Source organism: Protopterus annectens, chromosome 6.part0 (assembly GCF_019279795.1).
Source record: "Protopterus annectens isolate FY-2018-M chromosome 6.part0, PAN1.0, whole genome shotgun sequence".
Classification (NCBI taxonomy): Eukaryota; Metazoa; Chordata; order Ceratodontiformes; family Protopteridae; genus Protopterus; species Protopterus annectens.
Window position 1 is genome coordinate 30,997,218 of NC_056737.1, and position 26,428 is coordinate 31,023,645.

General features: G+C 41.8%; 1 protein-coding gene across 2 annotated transcripts in view; it reads right to left on the reverse strand.

The window, feature by feature from the left end:
- The window catches only part of HEATR5A (HEAT repeat containing 5A), a 2,570,019-nt gene extending 2,563,409 nt beyond the window's left edge, over window positions 1-6,610 (reverse strand). For both annotated transcript variants that reach the window (XM_044073826.1, XM_044073825.1), the window contains exon 1: window positions 6,399-6,610. In XM_044073826.1, coding sequence (XP_043929761.1) covers window positions 6,399-6,599 — 201 coding nt within the window. In that variant the 5' untranslated portion in view covers window positions 6,600-6,610. The remainder of the gene's footprint in view (window positions 1-6,398) is intronic.
- Window positions 6,611-26,428: the final 19,818 nt, after the last annotated feature.

The window sequence follows — 26,428 nt, forward strand, 5'->3', positions numbered from 1 at the left end:
GATGCCACATCCAATTTGTAGTGGGAAATGAAAGTGTGCGGGTTGGACCAAGTAGCCGCAGCACAAATTTCGATATAGCGAGCTTGGAATGAAAGGCTATAGAAGTAGCCATAGCTCTGGTAGAATGAGCTTTGATAGATGATGTAAGATGTTTATTCAAGAAGAATAGGCCTGAGTTATGCAATCTCTGATCCATTTTGAGATTGTAGCTTTTGTGATGGTTTGGCCCAATTTATTATCTGAGAAGGACACAAACAACTGGTCTGACTTACGAAGTTGTTGAGTCCTGTCTAAATAGAAGCGTAATTGCCTGTGAACATCCAATTTATGGAGAGTGTATTCTGCTTCATTAGAGAATTTTGGAAAGAAAACTGGTAGTTCTAGAGATTGTTGAAGACAGAAACTAGAGCAGACCTTTGGGACAAAGGATGGATTAGGCCTGAGTGATACTCTATCTTTGTGGAAAATCAAATACGGTGGTTTAATAGACAGGGCTTGAAGCTCTGAGACTCTTCTTGCAGTAATAGCCACTAAGAATGCCGTTTTCCAAGACAGATATTTTAATTTGCATGTAGCAGCCGGTTCAAAAGGGGAGATGTTAATGCTAAGCACCAAATCAAGATCCCACGGAGGTGCAGGATGAAAACTGGTGGTCTTAACAGACTCGCACCTTTAATGAATGTTTTGCATAGTCTGCTGCTCATCAAAGGAGGATCCGTGGATTCATGGAATTTAGAGATAGCAGCTAGTTGAACTTTAATAGTTGAGACAGAAGATCCCTGATTAAACAGGGATGTTAAGAATTTCAAAACCTCTGGGACAGGAGCAGTGATAGGGTCTAAGCCCTTGAGTTGAGCTCCAGATAGCAAACCTCTTCCACTTACTGAGGTACAATTTGTTAGTGGTGGGTTTGTGGGCGAATATAAAATGTGAACAACTTCCGGGTCTAGTGTGTGACTTCTAACTAAGGTTGGAAGTGGAGGAGCCAAGCTGTCAATTTCAGAGATTGAAGGGACTGGTGCCAATGTCCCGACTGATGGATTAGCAAATCCGGGATCAGGTCTAAGGTCCACGGATCGTCCACTGCATGCTTTTTCAGGTAAGGAAACCATATCTGACGAGGCCAGTATGGGGCAATCAGAATCATTGAAGACCCTAGTTGAGAAGCTTTTTGAATAACTTTGGGAAGGAGTGGAATTGGAGGAAAGGCATAAAGTAGCCCTGTTGGCCAAGGTTGTGCTAGAGCATCCATGGCTGGTACTTCCTGATGTGGAATCAAGGAGAAGAACCTTTGGCACTTGGTGTTTTGTGGAGTTGCAAATAGGTCGCAGCACGGCGTCCCCCATCTCTTGAAAACCTGGGCTGCTACTGTGCGGTTTAGAGACCATTCGTGAGGAGAGAGAATTGTCCTGCTTAATTTGTCCGCCAATACATTTGACTTTCCGGGATGTGGGTCGCTACCAAGAAGCGGTTGGTAGCTACAGCCCATTCCCACACTCTCATGGCCTCTCTGCAAAGGGGATACGATCTGGTCCCTCCTTGTTTGTTCAGATACCAAACCACCGACATGTTGTCTGTGTGGATGGCGATGATGCCCTGAGGAAGAAACTTGTGTAAGGCCTGTAGGGATAGAAGTACAGCCCTCATCTCCAACACGTTGATGTGGAGAAGAGCTTCGTCTCGAAGCCAGGAGCCCCGTACTAGCCTGCCCAGATAAAGCCCCCCACCCTATCTGGGAGGCATCTGTCGTCAGGGTAACCACTGGAGGGGGGAGAACAAAGGGTTTTCCCTGATCCAAGTTGGATGTTTGAAGCCACCAGCGAAGGTCCCTTTGCATATTTCCGTAATCATGATGTGATGATTGAGGGAAGATCCTGAAAGGACCATTGAGTTGACAAGAGCCACTGAAGAATCCTCATGTGTAACCTTGCTAGAGGAACTAAAAGTACCGTGGCAGACATTGAGCCTAGAACCTGTAGGACCATCCTGGCTGGGGCTTTGGATCTCGAGATCAGAGCTTGAACTTGGCCCTGTAAAGTTCGGATCCTTTCGGCAGGAAGAAAGACGCGCATCAATCTTGAGTCTATCTCTGCTCCTATAAACTTTATGCGCTGAGAGGGCAGCAAGACAGACTTTGACCAATTGAATGTAATCCCTAGGGAAACACCCAGGAGATGGTGGCTTTGAGGTTGTCCATTAGTAGATGCCTGGTGGTGGCAGTCAGGAGCCAGTCGTCGAGATAGGGAAACACTTGGAATCCAAGACTCCTCAGGTGAGCCGTCACTACTGCCAAACACTTGGTGAACACCCTGGGGCTGTGGTGAGACCAAAGGGCAGCGCACAAAATTGGTAATGACTGACTCCCAGGCTGAAGCGCAGATACCTTCTGGACGCCTGATGTATCGGTATGTGATAATAGGCGTCCTTGAGGTCTATGGAGCACATCCAAACATCCTTCTCCAACAACGGGAGAATGGATTGCAACGTGACCATTCGGAATTTGGATTTCGTGACGGATTGGTTCAGTCTGCTGAGATCCAATATTGGTCTCAGGTCCCCTGTCTTTTTTGGCACTAAAAAGAACCTGGAGTAATTTCCTGATCCGATCTGGTCTGTGGGGACCGGTTGGATGACTCCTTTTCTAGCAGCTTTAAAGCTTCTGCGGCTGCTATTTCCCTTTGACTGGGTGGTGGGTCCGGGATTCTCTTGGACGGAGGGGTGAGTATTTGAATGGGATGGTGTAACCTCCGGCAATTATCCGAAGCACCCATCTGTCCTGAGTGATTGACTCCCAGGCTTTTAGGTGCTTGGCAACGACACCCGACTGGCTCCGAGCAGCACAGCCGGGCAATCCCTCATGTCGTGTGGGAGGCTGAAGAGCCACGAAAGGACTCGCGGTCTCCAGAATTGCGGGGCCCTCTGCCGCCTCTGGGACGGCGTCTCCCTGAAAAATTTCCCGCCCTCTGCCTCTGGACGGGAATCTTCCTGCTGTTGGGAGAAAAACTTGCGAGATTTTCGAACCACATTTTCCCCTCCTTTGGCCTTGGGGTAAGGCCGAAGGGAGTGGAATAACGGGCCCCTACGGCAGATAACGTTTTCCCTCTTGCTCACAGCGGTAAGGGTGTCTTTCACCTTGGGTCCAAACAATGAGGACCCATCAAAGGGAGCGTCGGCGAAGGAAGACTTGAAGGCCTCCAAACTGACACAAGCGGAGCCAGGCTTGTCTCGAGAGCCACGCCTGTGCCTGCCGCTCTACCGCCTTCGGCCGCATAGGAAATGAGCCTCATGGACGAGTTAGCAATTGACGTAAGGATAGCCAACTGAGAGCTAACGGACTGGGCTAGCTGCTCAGGTAGGTTACCCGAGAGGGAATCTGACAACTCCTTGACCAGATCCCTCTGAAGCCTGGTAAAATGTGCCAAATAATTCAGAGACCTTAAGGTAAAGGCCGCTGAAGTCAGGGTGCGCTTCCGCACCTATCCATACTCCTAGACTCCTTATTAGGAGGATGGATGGACGTTGAAGCCTCTGCCACGCCCTGTTGTGTAGCAGATGCCACCACCATGGCATCTACAGCCACGCCTTTAGTAAGGAACTCCTTCTCGGGGAGCAGATAAAAATTTATGTGGACGAGAAGGGACTGGTTCCACGGTATCTGGATGTTCCCACGCCCGTCGACAAACTAAATCCAGAAGCTCGTCGAAGGGCGGAGACACCCAGGAGGCGGAGGGCTGAGCCCCAAAGGCCTTGAGGAGCACTGATTCGTCAGCAGAAGGGGGTTTGGATATCCATCCGCCTCGTTGTTTGAGGATCTCTAAGATGTCTGCAAATGAGACATCATCCGAGGACGACTGGGGACCCTCCGCATCATCCATATCAGTGTCCGATGTAATAGACTCGGGAGTCCACGTGCTTCCTCTTGCACGATCTCTTCCTTGGGGGTTCCTCTGAAGACAACTCAAGAACCCTCAGGAGGAGGGGAACCCCCACTGGGGGTAACCTCAGGCCTCGGGGCTCCGCTGGCTACGGACAGGGGAACTGCCAAAGACCCAGTCTCCACGCCCAAGGAAGGTGCTGGTAAAACCGGAGAGATGGCCGAAGAGGATTTGGCCAAGGCACTCCTCATGGCCCTGAAAGCCGGACCCCAGAATCCTGGGAGTGTCCGGTCTCCGGAGCCATGATGGTAGACGGAAGTCCCGCAGCCAAGCACCGAGAGGGAGGCTCGGAACCGAAAGCATAGGTCCCGAAACATCACCCTCGGGTCCAGCCGAAGAAGTCCGCGTACCAAACTCGGACCCGAGGGCCCGGGTTGGAGTAAGGGTCGGAGCCGACCCTGAGATCTCCACCGGCTCCAAGAGCACCTGCTCGACGGAGCCGAAGCAGTCGGAGGAGGAATGGCAATGGGGTGGGTCATGGTCATCGGCTCCGAAGCCAACTGGGTCGGAACCGAAACAAATTTTGGAAGACTGGGGACTGGAAAAGTCTTTGGAGCACCCTGTCTATATCAGAATCCGACATTCTCAAGACCGAGAGGAAACAGAACGGGTTCGAGAAGACCTCTCCCTCGGCCCCAAGGGACTAGGGGACCGGCTCCGAGGCGACTCGATGAGAATCGGCGCCGAGGGAACACACACACCAGATTCCATCGGTGCCGAGGTAGACTTCGGCGCCGAGGAGGAAGTGTCTGAGCGGGCGACCCTTGTCGGCTCCGAGAGCAGTGGAGCCGACGAAGGTGACCCGCCTCGATGCCCCAGCCATCGGCTCCGAAGCCAGGAGTCGATACTGGAGGCATCGAGGCAGACCGTTCTGACCTCGGCTCAAGTCTTTGGAGCCGAAGGAGAGGCCTGCCTAGGTCTCTTGGCAGTCGGATCCGACGGACTGGTCGGAACCGAAGCCCTTTTCTTTTTAGCAGGAGCCGGAGAGGAAGACAAGGCTTCTTCAAAAGAGGGTTTAATTAACCCCTTGAGAATCAATTTATTTTTCCTCTCCTGGAGGACCCTTGAGGAAAAAGCGTGACATACGCTGCATGACTCCTGCAAGTGCTTTGCCCCTAAACAATATACACAAAGTAAATGGTCATCAGTAACAGACATCTTAAAAGCACATTTAGAACATTTTTTAAAGCCCGAAGGCCTAGGGGTTTGAGACATGATGTTAAACAACTTCTGACAGGAAATTTAACAACTATAGATTCGCTTGTGACAAAAAAACCAAGGCTTACAGTAATAGTGTAAAACACAACCTTAGCTGTAATGACCGGGAACTTTAAACCACTAAAAGCTTAAAGTTTACAAAGGTTGACCGAAAAGGCCCTGGATTGTAAGGGGGGCCGAAACAAACTCAACCCAATCACACACAACAAATTTCACAACTCAAACGTACACAAAGGCAGCGATAGCCGTTAAAACAGCTTTTGTGATATAAAAGAGCAAAAAACTGACAGAAAAAGTAGTTAATAAAAGCTACTCAGCCCAGCCAGCTCGAGACCACGTCTTCGCAGGGAAGCGGCAAACGAGATCTGGGGGACTGGCAGTGGTGCATCCTGGGATATAGTAAGCTCAGCCAATAAGAGACTTCGCTCTTTGGCATAAGCGTGCCGAGTCGGAGCCGAGGGATCGGCTCCGAACCCATCATTCAGAATGTAGGCGAGATAGGATCACATAACATCAGCACAGCCATCAAAGATAAAATACAATAAAATAAACACTAGTAAGCAAAAATGTGAATTACAGTTCAGACATCTTCAGCAAATCAAGAACTGGAACTTGGGATACGACATTCTCCTCTGCCTCCTGTCACTGAGCTCAGAATCCTACTATAAAGTTGCAGTTAAATCTTCACAGTAACCAAAAATTAGGCTTAAGTGTTCTTCCGCTTTCTTCTCACATTTGAATGGCATTAGAATATGTGAAAAAGCAATACTCCAAACTGCCAATAGATGTGTGTGGGTGTCTCTTTCTCTGTGTATGTCCATGGATGAGCAACTGGTGATTGAGCAATATTCTGTCCAGGATTGGTTAAATACCTTATAACTACTTGCCATGACAGGCCACAGCTCCTCTGTGACTATTAACAGGATAAAGCTGGCACCAAAAAATGAAAGTATGAAACAATTCTAGAATTTCAGTTATGGTAAGAAAACACTTGCCCTGTTGGTCAAAATTATTTAAACATCTAACAGTCTCCTATCTAAAATATACTTATGTCACAAACATTCTCTAGCATCAGGACCTCTAGTACAGCTGTCAATATAACTTGCAAGAATTCATGCTTGAAAACCACAGGGACGTAATTCCTTTAAATTAACCTTACACGTGCTTTAGCTGCAACACAGAAGGATGTGGCAATACTGTATTTGCTTTGAGACGTATCGCTATCATCATTCAAAAAATACATACCTTATTTGCAGCTACCAAAAGTTTCTCAAGGAATCGCAGCCATTCAAAAATAAACACAGGCTTTTGGATTTCACTCAGCTGATTATAAGCTTCTTCATTAAGTAGCAAGCTATGAGCCAACTCCATTAAGTCCCTTTTGCCAAATTGAACGCAACTACTTCCAAAAACAGGGCGACAAAGAGCCTCTTCTTTGATTTTCATGCATCACTTAAACAGCTACAAAAAAGATGAGAAAAAACAGTTGTGACACCCAACTACTGACTTACTCTGTAGACTTCAATCATCAAGATCACATATCCATTTTACTTATTTCAGAATTGGAAAGCAGGTTATAAAAGAGCAGTAGACATTGATCCATACATACATACATACAAGTGGCATACAGAACTGCTCAGAGATCTTAAAAGAATGTAACAAAAGAACAATAAAGTAAAACAATATAAGCATCAACAAATGCTAGTTTAAGTTTTAGTGCAGTCTTAAAAGCCTTCAGATAGAAGAACCGCCTCAGCCAGTTCCAAAAGTAAGGTAGCTGTAAATGTGAATAAAAACCACACATCTTTAAATCCATTGCTGGAACCTCTAAAAATCCCTCAGTACGTACAGAAATGCTTTAGATTAGCACAGTCAAGGAGCTCCTGTAAACAGGCTTGCCATTACAAATGCAGGAATTATAGGCTCTAAAACTGAAGGAGGTGGTTTGCTAGTGGACTGGTAGCCAACTTAAACAGTTTATAATTAGCACAAATAGATCAAGAATGCCCAAATATCACCCTTGCTGCTGTTTACATTGACCTGCATGAGTTGTATTTTCTCATTTCCTATTGGTTCAAGCAGTGTTTTCTCAAGGTGTTATCTGATCATCGATTACTGTGCATATATATTCGGAAATGAAATATTAATCTGGCTAACAGATTGAAGGTAGTGAACACAAAACCATTCTTTTCATGTTCCAAGAATGATCACTCCTTCTCCAAGCTAGAGTGATCTTGTAATAAGAATATAAAAGTAAGTGAGCATGACAGGTGGGGGGGTATGTCCCCACATGCGACAGAAATGCTGCATATTTGCACAAACATTTACAACTTACTTGTAGCCAAACTAACAGCAACATGCAGAAATGTCTGAGCCATTGTGTTTAGATCTTTACATTCTGCAGTAATATGGCAGACTCCCTTGGCTTTAGTATTCTGCACCAATTGCAGGGGGTAATGTTCCTGTCTAACTTCTGTAATAGTCAAGGTACAAACCTACTGAGATATGGACCAAAGCCAAAAGATTTTCCAGACAAAGTGTTAAACTCTGGCAGTATTACATAAAGGAAAAAAATGTCCTTACATTCAGTACTCCAAAATGTACTATCAAGTCCATGGTTTAGAAAAATACTAAGATTTTACAACTTTCGTAAGAATTCAGAAAACACCCCCAAGGTCCATCAAAAAGAAGTTATGTAGTTAACATAACATTCCATCTGTGTAGTCTATTTTCATTCATCCTCAGTGTATGGGTCTGGATCCGACTTGGCCACATCACCAGCTCATGATCTCTAACAAACTCTCAAGATCCTTCCCTACCCATACTGCACCACCCTTCACATTTCTCAGATCTTGTTTGCAGCTTGACCAGAAGACCATAAAGGAATAGCTATAAACAAAGGGATAGTTTACCTAGAAATTAATTGCATTTCTCCAGAAACCAGATATGAAAAAAAAAAAAAAAATACTACAGAGGTGAATGCCAAACTACAGCTGACAGTAGTGTCCATGAAGCCCTACAAGTCAAACAGTAAAAAGGGGTGGGGGTTGGTGGGTGAGGAGTTGAGGAAGAATGAAAACAGACAACACAAATGGAACATTATGGTAAGTACATAACTTCTTTATCTGGTGGTGTCAATTTTCATTCATCCTCAACGTATGGGTCAAAATCTCCAGCTATTTGAACCCTTGGGACGACTCAAAGGAATGATATTCCTGGGTACAAACGAGCCAGCTGCTGTATTTCTCCTTAACATCAGGTCCAGTTGCAAAGAATGATAAAGGCTTAAGGATTTGACCAAGTTATAGCCGTACATATATAGGCCATAGAAATTCCGGACTAGAAAAAAATAATAAAATTCACTAAAGGTTGCCTTGAAAGATCTTTTACGTGCATTAGTAAGGAAAGCTGCACTTTACTATAGATAAAAGAAAGAAACTTTCAGATAAACTGGTCAGGCCCAACTTATTCTGATCAATGAAAAAGAACAGTCAATCAGACTTCTAACCTCTTATGTGTTGTGTAGTTAGGAACGTAATTGTTTATGGACAATTAATAGATGCAATTTGCATTCTCTCCAAGTTTTCAAATCTTGCAGTACCTTAGGGAGAAAAGATTTGTTCCCAACGTGATGCTTTCCTTTTGAAAAAGGGGAAAAATGGAAGGTGTAAAAAAAAAATATATATATATATATATATATATATATATATATATATATATATATATATATATTTTTTTTTTTTTTTTCTTTTTAAAGTCACCTGTAGATGCAAGCTCAAAAGGAAAATACACCAAAGTTGCAGTAACAAGTATAAAACTCATGGTATAATGGTATCTGTATAAGGTTAATCTCAGCAAATGGATACCTTCTACAAATAATTTTCACAGTTTGTAGATGGTCAGGGAAGAATTCTGGAATACTACCGAAACATAGACATTGCTGTGAGTTGTCCTTTTAGAAAATGTTGGACTAGCACCCTCAAAAAACAGGCCCACTAAAATTCCAAAAACAGAATAAGATGGAATTTAGAGATAGATGGGTGAACCAAGCCTAAAGGGGAGACAGAAGGTCCAGGTCTGGGTTCGGTATCCAAGATGCTTATAGTGAATGAAGGCTAAAGGAAGGAATATTATACTGGTGAAGGTTAATGATGTAAAAAGAGAATATATCTGGTACAAAACCCAAAAGGGATAAATAGGTTTGCCGAGGCCAGTTGGATTCAATGAGGACTATGGTGTTATTCCAACAAGTTTTTTTTTTTTTTAAGTAAAGGAACTTGGGCATTAAGGAAATCATATAAAAAAGCAATAAAATGACTGGGGGGGGGGGGCATGGAGTAGAGACTCCACTGGAGGGAGGATCATTGTCAAATAGTTAATGCTCTTGTCGTTCAGGTGAGATACATTAAGACTGCAGCCAAACCGGCCCTACCAACTGAAAAATCATTTCCATCATGTTGTTGTAGATATACTACTCATGAAGTAGTAAGAAGGGCCTGTTCAGTATGTCTGATATTGCAGGAATATGAGTTGTAGCTAAAAACAGGTGGAAAATGTCATCCACAGCTGCACACATAATTAGGACAATTAAAATGTGGGATAGGTTTGGCTCGCTGTAGCTGCTGATGTACCGGATTACAATAATGCCAAAAGTTCGGAAGGTCTTGGAATATTTGTAATGTCAAAGGCATTGGTCTCATTAGTAAGACACTGACATGTAAATAGAGTAAGAGAACACATGTATTGTGTTGTTAATCCTATAAAAGGAATCTCCTCACCTAATACGTAGGAAGATTTCTTCGGAGTTATGGCTGTTGAGGAAAAATGAAAAGACAACCTAATAAAAATAATTGTAACCACATCCACCATGAAGGAATCATTTGCACACCTGGATTATTCTTAATACCCTGAAGAAAGGTATTGATCATTGAAATGTTAGCATTCATTGAAGAATTCATTGAGGAATTGTGTTGTCATTCCTATAAAAGGAATCTCCTCACCTAATATGTAGGAAGATTTCTTCGGAGTTATGGCTGTTGAGGAAAAATAAGACAACCTAATAAAAATAATTGTAACCACATCCACCATGAAGGAATCATTTGCACACCTGGATTATTCTTAATACCCTGAAGAAAAATATTGACCATTGAAATGTTAGCATTCATTGAAGAATGCATTGAGGAACCTTGCTAAAGAAACTGAGATCATTTCCCGCAACAAAGATCTTAATGTTTGCAAAATTAAAGGAAAGTTTTTAGCACTGCAATCATTTGCTTAACTATTTTTTTACTTTACTTTTCAAAGACTGAAAAGACACTATCATAAAATGGCCTCCAGCTGTAAGCGGAATCCCCCCTGACTCATTAGTCTGCTTAAATGCGACAGCTCACATCCTGAAGAACCATGGATCACAATCGCAGACTTTATCCAAAAAATGAAATCCAAAAAAGGTCTGGTGAGACCTTTCTAATGAATACTTTCTCTAGCAAGCTTTACTCTGATCAGTGTTGCTTTATTCATTTGAACAGGAAGAAAAGTAGAGATTTTTTTTAAAGAAAGGGGAAGTAGGAACAAGGATAATATGTAATCTGTGGAAATAATTTTTGAACAAGAGTCTTTTTCCAATATTTATCCAGGCTCTTGCATACAAGTTTAAACAGCCATTAAGTTGTTATAGATTTAGACAAGCGGGCCTCTTTTCAAAACAGTTGAAAAAGTCTGTTAGTGAGAAATTCTCTAGACCTCTGGGTTTTGGTCTAGGGCGTAGTCTGTCATTATCATTCTCCTCTATGTCATGGGTTACTACTTCTAAAGGAGTTTAGAATAAAGTCTTATGATTTCCTGGATGCTCACAAAAAAGGGGGGGGGGGGCTTAGTCGCTCTCAACATGAGAGTGACATAAACAGAAAAATCTCTGAAAGAGATCCTTCACAATTAAGACGATAAGGGCTCTGAATAAAATACAAAACCACACACATTCAGTCATGTCTTTTGATGGACAAATCTAAGACCACAGCGTTCAAAGGACCTTTATAAGTGTATGGAGCAAGCATTACAGATGAAGTTAAAATATAATCGCGAGCCTCAGTGGGATTAGCACTAGAGAGAGATCTAGATAGTTCCCTGACCAGATCCCCTTGCAGTATTGCAAGAGTGTCCGATAATTTAGCGATCCCAGAGTAAACACTGCAGAAGCATTAACACGCCCCAAAAATCTGTCTACTATCTTGGACTCCATACTGAAAGAACCAACAGTAGAACTCTGCCTTTCTAGCCTTTTTTTTTTTTTTTTAAAGCAGTCTCCACTTATGGCTATGTACAAAGTACTAACAGTTGAATCCTTCGGATTAGGTCAAACCTAACCGATACAAGGGGAATCTAAGGTTTGAAGGGGTCATGAAGAAAAAGTAGAGCTGAGGTGGCTGGATGAAACATTTCCGACCTTAACAGAAATGAAAAAACTCTGTTTTTCGAACTCAAAGGTCCAGGATATGATGAAAGGAGAATAGCCATACTCCTCAGATTCAGCAACAGCCATGTTTACCTGATTCAAGGGGTGCCAAGAACTGAATGCAGTTCCAAAAAACCTTCGGATCCAAAGTGGCCAGATCGAAAAACCTCCCAGTATAGTTCTCAACTTCTAAACACAAGAAAATCAGAAAAATTAAATCAAAACATTTAGAATAATGTTACTGTAAAGTAAAGGGAATTTGTGATAGAAAACATTTTCTGAAATATATGAAATCTAAAAATCAAATGACTATCACATTATAAAATGATTTCAATCCTTAATGATTTGTGAAACCACACAAGTTATGTAGGGCACAGCACAAATATGAGGAGAAAGACTGGGTAACTCTGCTAAAAATTGAACAGTAGAGTCTCAGGAACAAACAAACAAAAAACTATTTATCAGATTCAAAGACCCATAATCCAATAAAAAAATAACAGACGGAAGAAACACCACTGGTACTCAAAACTACCAGAGCCTAGAAAGGATGAAAAAAAACACTGAATCCAAAGAACAGCTATGACCTGTGCAGCAATGCAGCAATTGTCACAGCCAATACAATAAGGAGTTCAGATCTGAAGGTTATTAGTGCTACCGTAATAAAAACTGAATGTTCAGATCCAGACAGATGAGAAAAGGGGCTTTAGTAATAGTGTGCATGTCTGAAGCATTTAGCCCTTAGTAAGGGACCTGGGTCCACACAAAAAGATCTGACCTTACTTCTCAATTACTTTGCTCAAAAATCCGAACAAGACTTGGAAGTGGAGGAAAAAGTCCCAAAGAAAAAGAAAAAGGGACAGAACTGAAATAAAGCTCTAACAAACTAAACTAGTTGCTAGAGTAACAGGACTTGCAGTGTACTTCTCAACATCTTAGAGCAAGAAAACTGGGCAAAACCATAATTAATGGAGGAATGAATATCCAAAATAGGGACAGTTTTTAAATATTGCTCTGACATACTCAGAAAGTTGATATAATAGCACATTCTGTATTAGTATGAATTTTCTGAAGTGTATGAAGACAAACTCAAATGTCTATCATTATTTTATGACTTCAACCCTCAATGACTTGCCAACAGTTCGCCAGAAAAACCACAATTTTATGAGACAGGTCCAAAAAATGAGGTGAAAATCTGTACCATGAGAGGAATGACTCGCAGCAGCAGCATGCTTCCTATAAAGGATATAAAGGCTGAATTCAAACCATGTCATTACTTATTGCCTTTAGATCATCTCCATGGTTTCCCTGAGGAAGAAACCAAAAAAAAATGAGATAAATAATTTGAACACTCTTGATCTTGAGAAAATCTGAACAGACGAGAGTCATGGAACCAACAAAAAACTCCATCAGATCCGAAGAGTGTTAAGTTAATGCAGACCTCAGATCTGACACCATCTTTAACATTGTTAGAAAAAGAAAGCTAACATATTCTAAATTTTGATTTTTATGCAAACCTCCGTTTATGAAAAAAGAAATAGACCAACATATTAGGTAAAAAAACAGGACATCCATCAAAATTTTGACCAGATGAAAGAAATGCCCGACATACACATAACCATATTAAAGATGGCTGAATCACAATAATATTCCAATAGGTCTCTCTAATTTTTTAATGACAATTCAGACCTTTTGAAAGGTCTTAGTTGCATTAAGAGGATTGAAACTCCAGAAAAATCTTCTAACGAGAGTCATTAATTGCTGGTTTAAAGTTATCATGTATGGTAAAATGCAGAGGTTGAGTCCACCAGAGACACTGCAGATCCACTGTCAAGCTCTGAAAAGAAAAATACACACAAAGAGAGTGTGACCATTCAAAAAAGACAAGTTAAGCCCACACTTCTCACCATGGGGACCTACATGAGAAGAACACAGAAAGAAGTTTAGTTATCAAAGAGTGCAGTAACAGTAAAAGTAGAGACTACTTTTCTAAAAGACAGGGAATAAAGGAAACAACCACTAAAGGGGTAAAAGGAAGGAGACAAGAATAATTTTATGAAAGGAACGAGATAAGAAGATTTTAGAAAAATTATGAAAAAAAACTTATCTCCCAATACGAAACTTGAGAGCTGAAGATGACCACGTCCAGATATTAGAGTGACAAACGAGATCTGAGGAATGAGAGGGATGGCGCATTATGGGTAGGGAAGGAGCTCGAGAATTTGTTAGAGACTACAAGCTGGTGATGTCACTGAGTCGGAACTGAGGGTCGGATCCGGACTCATAATTTAAGGATGAATGAAAACTGACAACATCAGATCAAAAGTTTTCTGGATTCCATTACAACTAGTTTTTGATCATCTACTCTTTATCTCAACAAAACAATTATTTGAACAGTAATGACATTCACATTCAAAGCATATTTAAATACATTCTCAGAACATTAAACCCCAATACATGTGTTACAACTATGTCACCCTCTGACAGAAGACACAGGTACAAAATAATGCAGGCACTACTGAGCATAGGAAGCCCCATCCCTACAACAAAAAATAGTCAAAGAAAAAAGACCACTTGTTTTATTTTACTTATACATTTGTGAACTGTCAAGTACAATGGCTCAAGTACCCTTTTATACACAACTCAGACGACACAATTCCACTAATAATATTTTTGCTTGAAACATGAATCTTCTTAAAAAACTATTAGTTTGACATTTGTATTTACAGTAGAATATCAAAGGAAAGGCTGGTGCAATAACCATATTTACACAAGAATCTAGTAAACTACAATATTCCATGGCAAAGAATACACAGATTGTAAAAGTAAGAGCAGTACAGTATATGTATTACAAAGGGTAGTAATATAAAAATAGCAGTATAGTATGAAGCAGGCAAGGAGAAATGCGATATATAGTGAACACAAGGATATTGAGGGTATTAATATTGTATTTTAAAAATGCACATCTGGAAAGCAAAATTATGGAATGCTAAGTTTAAAGTGAACTGTTATGCTAAGTTGGAAGACAGCTGTGAAGGCATCTGTATACAGTATGCTTACAAGAAATATACATATATAGGGTAATACAGAAATAGACAAAGTTACTGAGAATACCAAACAGATCAGTGAAATATAATAATCAACTGTGGCTAAGGCTGGTTATTAATCATTACTGTCAAAACAGGAACACTAATAGTTAATTTTGGAGTGAACTGTCTGTCTCTTGAGTATTTTGTACCGTTATTCTGGGGGTAGTGTTTAAAATGATCTTTCAGGTATAGCTGGGCATAAGACTGCCTAGCCAGGCTGTCATTATCTGAAATCCTGTGGGCATAGCTTGAGCTTTTAAGCTGTATGTATGACCTGTGCAAGTAAAGAGCAGTAACACTTGCTGAGTAAATTATAAGTGAAGATACTGAATAGAAAGGAAGCTCTTCCTTCCACTGCTATCCAGTTACATTTGGTTACAGTATGCCAGCAGTGCTCTTGTGAGAAGCTAAGACATATAAACTGCAGTATACTATTTTTTGTTTTTTTGAGGAAATGTAGGTTTTTTGGAGAATGTAAGGCAAGGAGTGGGAAGAAAGTATTCTAACCAGGTAACAGAACAATGACTGCAATGGCTTATCTTACTTCTTTTGTTAAAAAGTGCAAGTTTTTATATGATACTTTAAAGCACAGTCAAAACTTTCTGTGTTTGCATTTTTCACACGTAGGAGAAAAGATGGTGATTGAGCTAAAAAATGTAGAGGCATCTGTGTTAAGCACATGGTAGGTCCTTCTAAACAGGATCTAAAATGTGTAGCATGAGTACTGTGGTTTCCAACCTTCTCCTGGTTCCCAATAACAATGTTGTAGATTTTTAAGAAATCAGTGACAGCTTATTAGTATACATTCTATCCCAAAGTACCCTAAAATCATTCTACAAAAATTTCAGTACTTTCAAGCCGACGATGCATAGCTCTGGTGATGTCATCACTGGCATACAGTATGACGACAAGGTGAGGTAGCTCCCAAGGGATATAGTTTATAAATAGTGAGAAAAGGAGGTGGCATAGTATTAAACCCAAAGAAACTTAACATTGCTGAGCAAGGGCTTAAGGCTGGCATTGTTAATGCTACTGTGAAGGCTATGTTGTGCAGGTAGCTACTAAAAGAGGAACAAACCTCAAGAGTAACAGCACTTTGAGTTTCAAAAGTAAAAGGTTATTATAGCCAGTATATTTGAATGTCCTTTTCAGGCCTAGAAATATAGCACCTGTAAGTCTGCCTTGTTCAAAATTCTTCCACATGGCACTTACCAAAGTATAAATGACAGTGTGTGTGTGGGGCTATACCTGGGTAGGATGCTGTGCTATTCGTCTTTGAGAAAGTCATATTCACTGATGAGCTGTGGGATTTGTTTGCATAGAAATTCTTCAAAATCTTTGCCAACTGTCTCCAAGCTGGCTAATGGGTTATAGTTTTTTGCAGTCGGGGGGGGGGGGGGATGCTGTTTTGGGGAGTGAGATAATGAAGGAAAATATTCAGTGATGCCCATGTAACTGTTTGAACACCATGTAATAACATATTCCTGAAGAAGGAAAGAGAGGCAGTCATGGCCTTGACAGAATGAGATCTAGGATTTATCATTAAAGATCTACTGCATTTGTCTCCACATAATTTAATGCAATTTTTAAACTCATCTTAAATGTTTTGCAGTCCAGATTCATGGCTGCATGGGGGACAAATGGTTGACTTTTCCTGATAGCTTTTGTTCTCTGCAAATAAAACCTGAGATGTCTATGAACATCCATGCATGCAATACATTTTCTCCAACTGTTAAAATAATTTGGGAAGAGCACTAGAAAATAACTCCATGCTTCAAATTTATCATTGTTGCAATTTTAAACACAAAGAATGAACTCATTCTTAAGGAGACTGTCTTCAAGCAGCACATGAAAGGGGGGGGGGTCAAAATTCTTCTGTTAGAAATGATAGCCAGCAGAAAAAAGATTCTCTTACAAAAAAAAAAGACATATATATGTATGTGTGTGTATATATATATATATATATATATATATATATATATATATATATATCGGAGTTCAGCAGAAGAGCTAGATCAAATGAGGGCCTTGTTGACTTTTTCAATATGAAGAGGATCCTGACTTTGTAGATAGTGAAGAAAGATACCTTTCAGAAAAGTCTTGCAAACATTTACTGATGTCAAGGATAAAAAGTTGTATATCTGATGGAAATTCAAAATGTCTGAGACTGCCCTGAAGGAATAACCCGTGATATAAGAACAGCTCAAGCTAAAGACAAGAATATGAAATAAGTGTTCTAAAATACAATGAATGGGAGCTATGAAAATCTTTAAGCCCTGGGTCATAACCTAGATGAAAAAAAAATGTCTATTTACTTTTGGATGTTTTCCTTGTAATGGGGTCTCAGCAGATATAAAAGTGTTTGGACAATCCTGTCTGGATACAAAATGTCCCTGTCCATAAACAAAATAAAGAGTGCAGTTAATCATATGGAGTGAAGGTCTGGATGGGGCTTGCATGATGGGCAAGCTGGACGCCTTCTGATTGGCTTCAGATGGCATGAGTGGCTAATAAAAAGGTAAGAACATAGCAAGGGGGACCACAGTTGTTGGGACCAAAGCATCTCGACATTCTCTAGGAACTTCAGAATAAGAGGAAAGAAGAAAAAAGCATAAAGATCTAGGGGGTCACTTCTGTAAAACAGAATCTCAGAGATAATCCTACCCTGGAAGAAATTAAGGAAACACGACAAGGCATCTGAAACTAGTTGGGAACGCAAAGAGGTAACAGGAAGGATTTCCCCCAGTATCACATAGGGCCCTGGCTAAAAGCTGAGATATCACTCAGGAGGAATCAACAGCCAATAACTGAGCCTGTTTGCTAAAGAAAGTACAGTTGTGCAAGCCATACTTAATGGTAGATGTTTGAATTCCTCACTGCAGTGAGAATGATGAACATCTGGCTTGTCCCAGGAAACAGCTACCTATAAGAAAGCCAATGTGTACAAAGGACCACTCCAAAACCCATGGCCTCAGAGATAAGGAATGGGTGCCCTCTTGTTTGTTCAAGTTTCATACCACCTCATTGTTGGAGTGGACGGCAATAACACCCAAAACAGGGAGTCTTGATACAAATGTAAAGCCAGAAGAACTGCCCCATTTCCAGACACTGATGTGCAGGGTGACCTCTACCAGTATCCGTGTGCCTTGGATAATCTGTTGCTAACAATGACTTTCCCTCCTAATGCAGAAGCATCAGTGGTAATTGCCAAAACTGGAATAGTGGCTTGGAAGAATCTCCCAACAGACAGGACAGACTCATCCACTACCTGATATGATCCTTGCACATCCTGGATATCTTCATGAGGAAGTTTAACGGATCCAGCTGTTAATTCCACTGTACACTTTACTGACCCATGTAAAACTTTAATATGGAAATAGGCTTTGGAAATCACGAGTGGATGCAGCAATAATGCCCAATGCTCTGAGGCACAAAACTGCTGTCATTTGTTGATTTTGAAGAATTTGTAAGACCACTGTGTGAAGTGATCGTCTTACTTGAGAGTTTCTCCTATGAGACAGAATTCAAAGTGACCACTTGCATCCAGTAAATGTAACATCATGTGTAGACATCTGTTGTGACTTTGTAGTGTTATCCTTATACTGAAACAGAACTAAAAGGTAGTGCCTGGAGTTTCAGAGACTCTACACAGTAGAGGGCCAAAAGTGGCCATTTTTCCAAACAGGTAAAGAACTTGGTCCGTTTCAGTCTGAGATGTGCTTTCACTAGTGACACATACTTGAACACCCTGGGGGCTAAAGTGTGACAACATGGAAGGGACTGAAACGGATAGGGACAGCTCCTACATGAAAACACAAAAACGTCTTCCATTCCATTGCTATTCGGATGTGTAGACAAACAACCTGGAGGTTCAAGGAGTCCATACAATATATATTTTTTTTCACAGATGACCATAAGGACTGTACTGAAGTCATACCATAGGTCTGCTACATAATTAACTCATGCCACTTAGACAACAAAAATGGGTCCAAGGTCCTGTGTTTTCTTGGCACCAAAAAGAACCTGGAGTAAATGCCTAACCCTTACTGGTTGTGTGCAGCCTCCTACATTGATCTCTTCTCTACTATACTTAGTGTCTCTTTTTTGCCACCAACATTGAAAGAGTGTGGGACATCTGGAATGGGAGATGAGGGGACATGAATAACTTCTGGGCACAAGTGTCCTCACCCCCTTTTCTCATGTGCTATCCATGCTGACAAATGGATGGGTAGGCAAATCCTGATGGTCTCCAAAGTGGGAAACTCAGGCAAATCCTCACTAATCCGACTGTGGGCCCCCCTCCTGGGACACAATGGAATCTCTGATTACTCTAATGCAGAGGTTCCCAAAGTGTGGGTTGCAAGCTGATTTTGGGTGGGTCACGTTAAATATTAAAATATGAGAATAGTTTACATAGTCCCTTTAAATCATGAAAAAACACTCCAGGGTAGCAGCGTCTTTTCTTTAAGGATGATCAACACTTACAGTGGAATTTAAACAAGCCATGCTGAGGTAAGTGGGAGTAAGTGTATGAGTGTACGAGTATGCATGTTAGTGAAACTAGCAGTTTGTTTCTTTATATGAAAGAGACAGTAAGCGTGTGTATGTGTATGGCTGTGTGAGAGCAAAGAAAAGGTGTGTGTGTGTGTGTGTGTGTGTGTGTGTGTGTGTGTGTGTGTGTGTGTGTGTGTGTGTGAGAGAGACTACTACTGCAGACGTCCAGTTAATGGAAATGTTAACCCATGCTTTGAAATAAATGCTGTTTGGGAACTTATAACACAAGAATTCTATACAACCATTAAAGCTTGGCTGCTGATGTGATTGAAGAAGCGTCCGCAGTACTTTTCAGTGTGAAAGAGCAGCAGATTGTGATCTGTAAGCCACATCATGGCCAAAAGGTCTCCCAGGTGAATAGGTTCATAGGTAGGTACTAGACTATCGGCCCAAGGGCCTACATAAACCTAGCCAACAAGGTTCCCTGGCTTACGCCACCCAAGAAAGTTATTTTCCTGTACCACTGTCGAGCAGAGACACAGAAGTGATCCCCGGGGTGTATTTCCTATTTCCCATCCACTCATCAAGATTTTTCTTGACAAGTGCTAATGAAAAACTTTGCTTGACATAGATGGGTAGCCTGTTCCAGAGTATGGGAAGTCTCTGGGACAGGAATCTATCCCTCCAGCATGTCCTGTTTATTGTAGCGACAAGGTTTAGGTCCCTAGAGCGTGTAACTCGGAGGGACTGGGATTTCTTTAGGTGTAGCATGTCCAACAGCTCTGGATTTGACATAGCTTTATACGTTAGGTAGAGATCACCTCGGAGTAGGCGATATGCTGTGGAGTAATGCTTGAGTTTTTTGAGGCGGTCAGTGTAGGGCATTTGTTTGAGGCCAGTAATCTTCTTTGTGAGGTACTTCTGTGGCCTTTTCCAGCTGCTGCAGATGTCTTGTGAGGTACATTTCAAATGGGGCGTTGTACTCTATAATGGGTCTAATGAGTGTCAAGTAGAGGGGAACAATGACTTCTTTTTTCTTGGATGAGAACCCTTTTATAATGAGGTGTGCCATGTAGAAGGACTTCCTGACTACTGTGGCGATGTGACTATCAAAGGAGAGACTACTGTCCACCTGGGTCCCAAGGTCTCTTATCATGCATTCAGTGTTAAGTAGATTTCTGCCTATGTGGTAGTTCATGGGTACAGAGTTTTTATCAAAGGGGATGACACTACACTTTTTGGCATTGAGCTTGAGGCCATGGCTATGACACCAGGCATCTGTCTCAGCAAGGCCCTTCTGTAGGATGTCCACATCATTTGGGGAGTTGACTATGGCTCCTAGTTTGCAGTCATCTGCGAACTTCGTTAGCCAAACACCTTCTGTGTTAGCCTGTACTTCAGACAAGTAGATACCAAACAGAAGAGGTAAATGTAAATTGTGACCTATTTGCTTATTACTGTCGTAATCTAAGAGGACTGCTTGGCGCCCTCATACAGTTTAACATGTGAAATGATGATCTGTCATTGGTGTTTGACTTGAGCACTTTCAAATGCATTTATTTCTCTTTTAAAATAAGCATTACAAGTAAGTAGTGGATAACAAAAAAATACCATTTTTGAAAGTGGGTCTTGGCCCATAAAAGTTTGGGAACCACTGCTGTAATGAGTTAGACCCCTACCTCCACCCAAGTTGGCAACAGTTTTGGAAGTTACACAACCTCTGTAACCTTTTCCAAACTTCTTGTCGTTTTGCTGTTGGGTACCCCTAAACCACATCTGATGCAGACTCTGTTGTATCCTGTAAAATGTGCACTGCACAGGCTGAAATACTACCTAGACACTGGTGAGGGTCTTGCCATCCTCTTACCAATTCTTTAGTTTGGCTTTTACAGCCTGTCCAAACAGAAGGTTTCTATCAAAGGTGGTTCTCAAGAATCAAGCCCTTGTATCCTCAGTAAAATCCATGAGATTATACTTGTCCTGACATTTCATCGCAAAACTGATGCCTACTGTCTTAGCTGAACCATCGGCTGCAATGTGAGCACAGCATCTGGTAAGATTTGATAGACAGCAAAGTGTTGATAAGTGTGATTAAGATTTTTCTTTCGCTCCTGATTTGGAAACCCTTCCATAAATCTTGGATGCTTTTTTCTGCAAGTCTCTGTACAACCTGAGTATATCTGTCATGTAGTTCATTACTCTCAAGTTGATGGATCCTATCATGCCTCTTTGGTACGGGGACACTATGTTAAGGCTCATCCACTAAAACGCTATTGTGTGGGGGAACTACACAAGAACATCACCTGAGCAAATGAAAAGACTCTTCCTTCCAGTATAAGCTAGGATTTGTAGGGATAGCCAGGGGTCATCCCACTTCTGCCCTAATTTCCAGCATTTCCCCAAATTTGAGGTCAACAGGAGAGATGAAGGAGATGGTGCTTCATCCTAAACCAAGTCCAGGGTTGAAGACACTGAAGATAAATCTAAGTGCTCTCTCCTGCACTTAGCTTTACTTGGAACTACCAGAAGAAAAACTCTGAGGAAGAAGCCATAGGCCCAGACAAACCTATATCCACTGGAGTTAGTCCCTCTCACAGTCACTTGCACCTAAATGGGAAGGTAGACTGCTGCCACTGCTAGCACATTAGATCCCATAGAAAAGGCAGAATTTGAGATCCATATCAGAATGGCCCACAGAGTGTTCGTAGGTTCATACTAGGCTATCTGCTCTGGGGCAATTATAAGCCTAGCCTGATTCTGTATGGCTTACGCCACCCCTTGATTTGAGTATACTGTGCCCTTTTTAAGGTTTAGTTTACTGTGCCTCTGTCTAATAGTGACACGGGAGTAATCCCTGGGACAAAACTACAATCCCCCATCCACTTATCGAGATTCTTCTTGAAGAGATTCAGTGAGGTGCTCTGCCTCACATGAGCTGGAATTCTATTCCAGAGTGAAGGGAGCCTCTGGGTTATGAACCTGTCCCTCCAGCAAGTTCTATTTATTTTTGTGCTGAGGTTCAAGTCCCTCGAGCGCGTGGCTCTAAGGGATTTAGATTTACTGAGGTGGAGCATGTCCATTAATTCTGGATTTGACATAGCTTTGTATGTCAGGCATAGATCGCCTCGAAGTAGGCAGTATGCAACTGAGTAGAGCTGGAGTTTTTTTAACCGAGCAGCATATGGCATCTGTTTGAGACCCTTGATCCTCTTGGTGGATACTTTTGGGGTCTTTCTAATTGCTGCAGGTGTCGGATAAGGTACATCCCAAAGGGGGCATTGTATTCTATGATGGGCCTGATGAGGGATGAATAAAGGGGCACGATTACCTCTCTTGATCTAGATGTGAAACCCTTCGTGATGAGGTGGGCTATGTAGAAGGTCTTTCTAACCACTTTGGCAATGTGGTTTTCAAAGGAGAGATTGCTATCAACTTGGGTCCCCAGGTCCCTAATAACTTTCTCTGTACTTAATGGGTTTCCGCCTATGTGGTAATTTGTGGGCACATTGTTTTTGCCAAAGGGTATGACTATACATTTTTTGGCATTTAGCTTTAAACCATGGCGCTGGCACCAGTTATCTGTCTCTGTGAGACCTTTTTGAAGGATGTCTGTGTCAGCTGGAGAGTTGATTATGGTGCCCAGTTTGCAGTTGTCTGCGAACTTGGTGAGCCATAGTCCTCCCACGTTTGCCTGTACCTCGGAAAAGTATATACCGAACAAGAGTGGTCCCAGGACAGAACCCTGTGGAACGCCACTTGTGACCGGTTTTGAGTCTGACATGGCTCCAGCAACTCTCACTCTGTGGGTTCTGTCTTTGACCCAGTTTGCGACCCATCTTGTGACATAGGGGTTTATATTTAAGCTGGATAGCTTATCTATGATGCCCGAGTGGGGTATTGTGTCAAATGCCTTTGCAAGGTCCAGATAAGCTGTGTGGACTACCTTTCCTTCATCTATGGCTTTGGTGACTGTTTCGAAGAAGTCAACCAGGTTCAAAAGGCAGGATCTGCCCTTGACAAAGCCCCCCGAACTGGGTAGGATCTAGTGTCTGTAGGTCCCCAATGTCTTTGTTTATGAGCTCCATGATGATCCTCTCCATAGCCTTGCAGACTAAGCTAGTCAGGCTTATGGGGCGATAGTTTCCAGGGTCCGTAGAGGCTCCACCTTTGTGGAGTGGGACCACTGTCGCTGTACGCCATTCTGTGGGCACATATCCTGTGGTGAGGCTGAGATTGTATAGCTGTTTTATTTGAGGGATTAGTTCCTCTTGGAGATCATGTAGGACGCAACCTGGGACGCCATCTGGTCCCACGGAAGCAGTGTTTTTTGCTTTGGAGAGGGCAGCCTTCACCTGAGCATCAGAGATGTTTGGGAGGCAGCCCTCTGCCGGGATAGATACTTGCTCTTTTGGGGGGGAGGGGGTGGAGAAGTTTGCACTGAACCTGTCTGCCAGGATATTGGTGATGTCTGTGGGTTCAGTGTAATTTTTGACATTTAGAATCAACTCAGAACAAGTCTGGGAGTTGCATCCCAGGTTTCTAACATAACTGAAAAAAGCCTTATGACTGTCTTTGGTGTCCTGTGCAATTTTTCTCTCAAAGCTGGCCTTGGAGGATTTTATGAGGGATCGTAATTTTTTGCTAGTACTGATCAGAGATGCCTTCCCTATTAGGGATTTTGCTCTATCATGTAGTAGCTTCCTCCTTCTGTTGTACAGTTTATTTATGGCATGGGTCCACCAGACTGGACGCCTGCCTTTGGATGACTGGGTCTTGGTTTTGTTTGGGATAGCATGATCCATGCATTCCTGGAGATGTCCGTAGAATTCGTTTATACAGGATTCTGCAGTTTGGGTCGTAGTTTCCACTGGCCCTGGGGCCTTGAAGGATTCCACTTCGGTTTTGAGAAGTGAGAAGTTCACTTTTGAGAAGTTTTTCACTGTGGTTTTCTGGGCTGGGGGTGGGGTCGGGATGTGGACATCCAGTGAAATTAATTTATGGTCTGACCTTACCAATGAGGGATATACTTCTGGTGTGGAGCATAGAGTCCCCATGTTGGTAATGATTAGGTCTAGTATGTTGTCCCGAGTGACACCAACTGCAAGCCCAATCAAGCCGATAGACTCAAAATTGCCAAAGCCATTTTATATAAATAAAAAAAGAATACAACATTGACGATGCACATGGAACATAAGTTACTCTTCCAAATTAGTAAGTTGGCTTTGCTTAAACATAATGCTCTGCAGTATATGTAAATTACTGCCCAATACCTAACATGACATCATGGTAGTTATTAACAAATGTGTTAATTTTTAATGCAGGTGCTCCTCTGCAAGACTTAGTTGGCAACTGGTCTTTCTAAGAAATTAGGTACTCCCACAGAGGAATTTAACAAGGAAATGCAGTTCCCTATACAATAATTTTGTTAGTAAGAAACTGTGGATTCAGTCTTTCACAATGTCAAGACAGAGGTGTTCGGTGTTGAGTACATAATATTTAGGGGGTATTCCTTAGAACTAAATAAAAATGCAAAAACATGTTTTCTGTCTTTGTATAATTTGATATTGTATAAGGTAAAGAGGTCAAGCCAACACCACAGGATTGTTACTTGACACTTCACTCAGTGACCAGTACAATTTAAAGGAAGCACAGACAGAAGGGAGAACTTTAAATATTTTGAATTACATTCTCGCTGGAGGATTCTTGTCGAACATTTACCTTTTATTTTACTTTTAGACTCCTGGAAGTTTTTCTTCGTCCACTGTGACATGATGGCTATGAATCCGCCAGAACAACACAAACAATTTTATAACAATGCAAATGCAGTACTCCGTGATCCTATTCAAATTAATGGCAAACTGCCTTTCACAGTTAACAGACACACACACACACACACACACACACACACACACACACACTACAGAGATTCACTTACTAACTTTAAAGACAAAAAGGAAGAAAAAATGCATTGTAAATCCAAAAAAAGAAGAGAGCCTGGAGTGTTTCTCCTTGATTTGTAAACTACATAGCTGAAAAAATGAGTCCTTTAGTCCAACAAACAGTAAGTGTGAGGGATGCCGACTGCTTGAGAAAGTTCTTATGACCAAGCCAACTATGATCCTGCTGGCCAGTCTTACTGGTAATGAAGAGCTCCAATCTCAGATCTGTTAATATATTACTGTCAGCAATTTTTCTTTCTCTTCCCTCACAACTCACAATCTAACATTATAGAGGTACACAGAAGGTAAGTTAGCTTTTTTTTTTGGAGGTGAGATGGGAAACTTGCTATGTCTGAAAGCTAAGGGCAGATATGAAAACTGTTACAACTGCTGAACAATAATTATATGACTTGTGTCTGAGGCAGCGTTCTGATTATGAGCACATCAAGTTCAAAACATATTAGTGTGGTTACTTCTTTCAATTTCTTCACAATCAAACTTTGGAGGTGAGTACAGACAATGACCATCTTTTTGATATGGTTTGCCAAGGTGGGAGATGCATACAAGAGAAGCCAGTTGAAAAACAACTATGGTCATTCATTATTTTCCACACAAACATACCACTGAGTTGTTTACAGAAGTTTTTGACATGGCTTTATGAGGGAATAGTATATGTGCAGGTCTTTCTTTGGAGGTGGGCAATGAGACAGGCTGCATGTAAAAGCACAGTACAGACATGATCCACTTTGATCATTATATACAGGTTGTGACTGGGGCAGTGCACAGTCTATGAGCACAGAGTTGAAATACATTGGTCACTATTTATTTCACTTTCGTTACAAACAATCCTTAGATGTGTATGCAAAAGATGACTATCTTTTTGACATGGCTTGTCAGTGGGCAGTAAACGTGTCAATCAGCAACCACTTGAAATACATTAGTGTGTCATAAATTTTTTCATGTTTCTCACAATCAAACCTCAGAGATGTACTCAAAAGGTGGCTATCTTTTAGAAATCATGGTGAGGAGGGTATGCTTCTTGTGAAAGCACAGGGTATTTACTTGACTAGGGACATTACATATGTCTATGAGCAACACAGCTCGTCAGCACAGAGAGATGAAGCCCAGACTATAAACCCAAGCAACCACAGCTAAGATGGAGCTGACAGGGAGGGAATAACGGGACTTAAGATTGCTTCCCTCTCCTTAGTGGCAGAAGGGGGTATGTGCTCGTGAGCACATTCTCCGTAGTAGAACATCTGGGCAAACATGAAGATGTGCTTATCTAGAAGAGGGGGCGGGGAC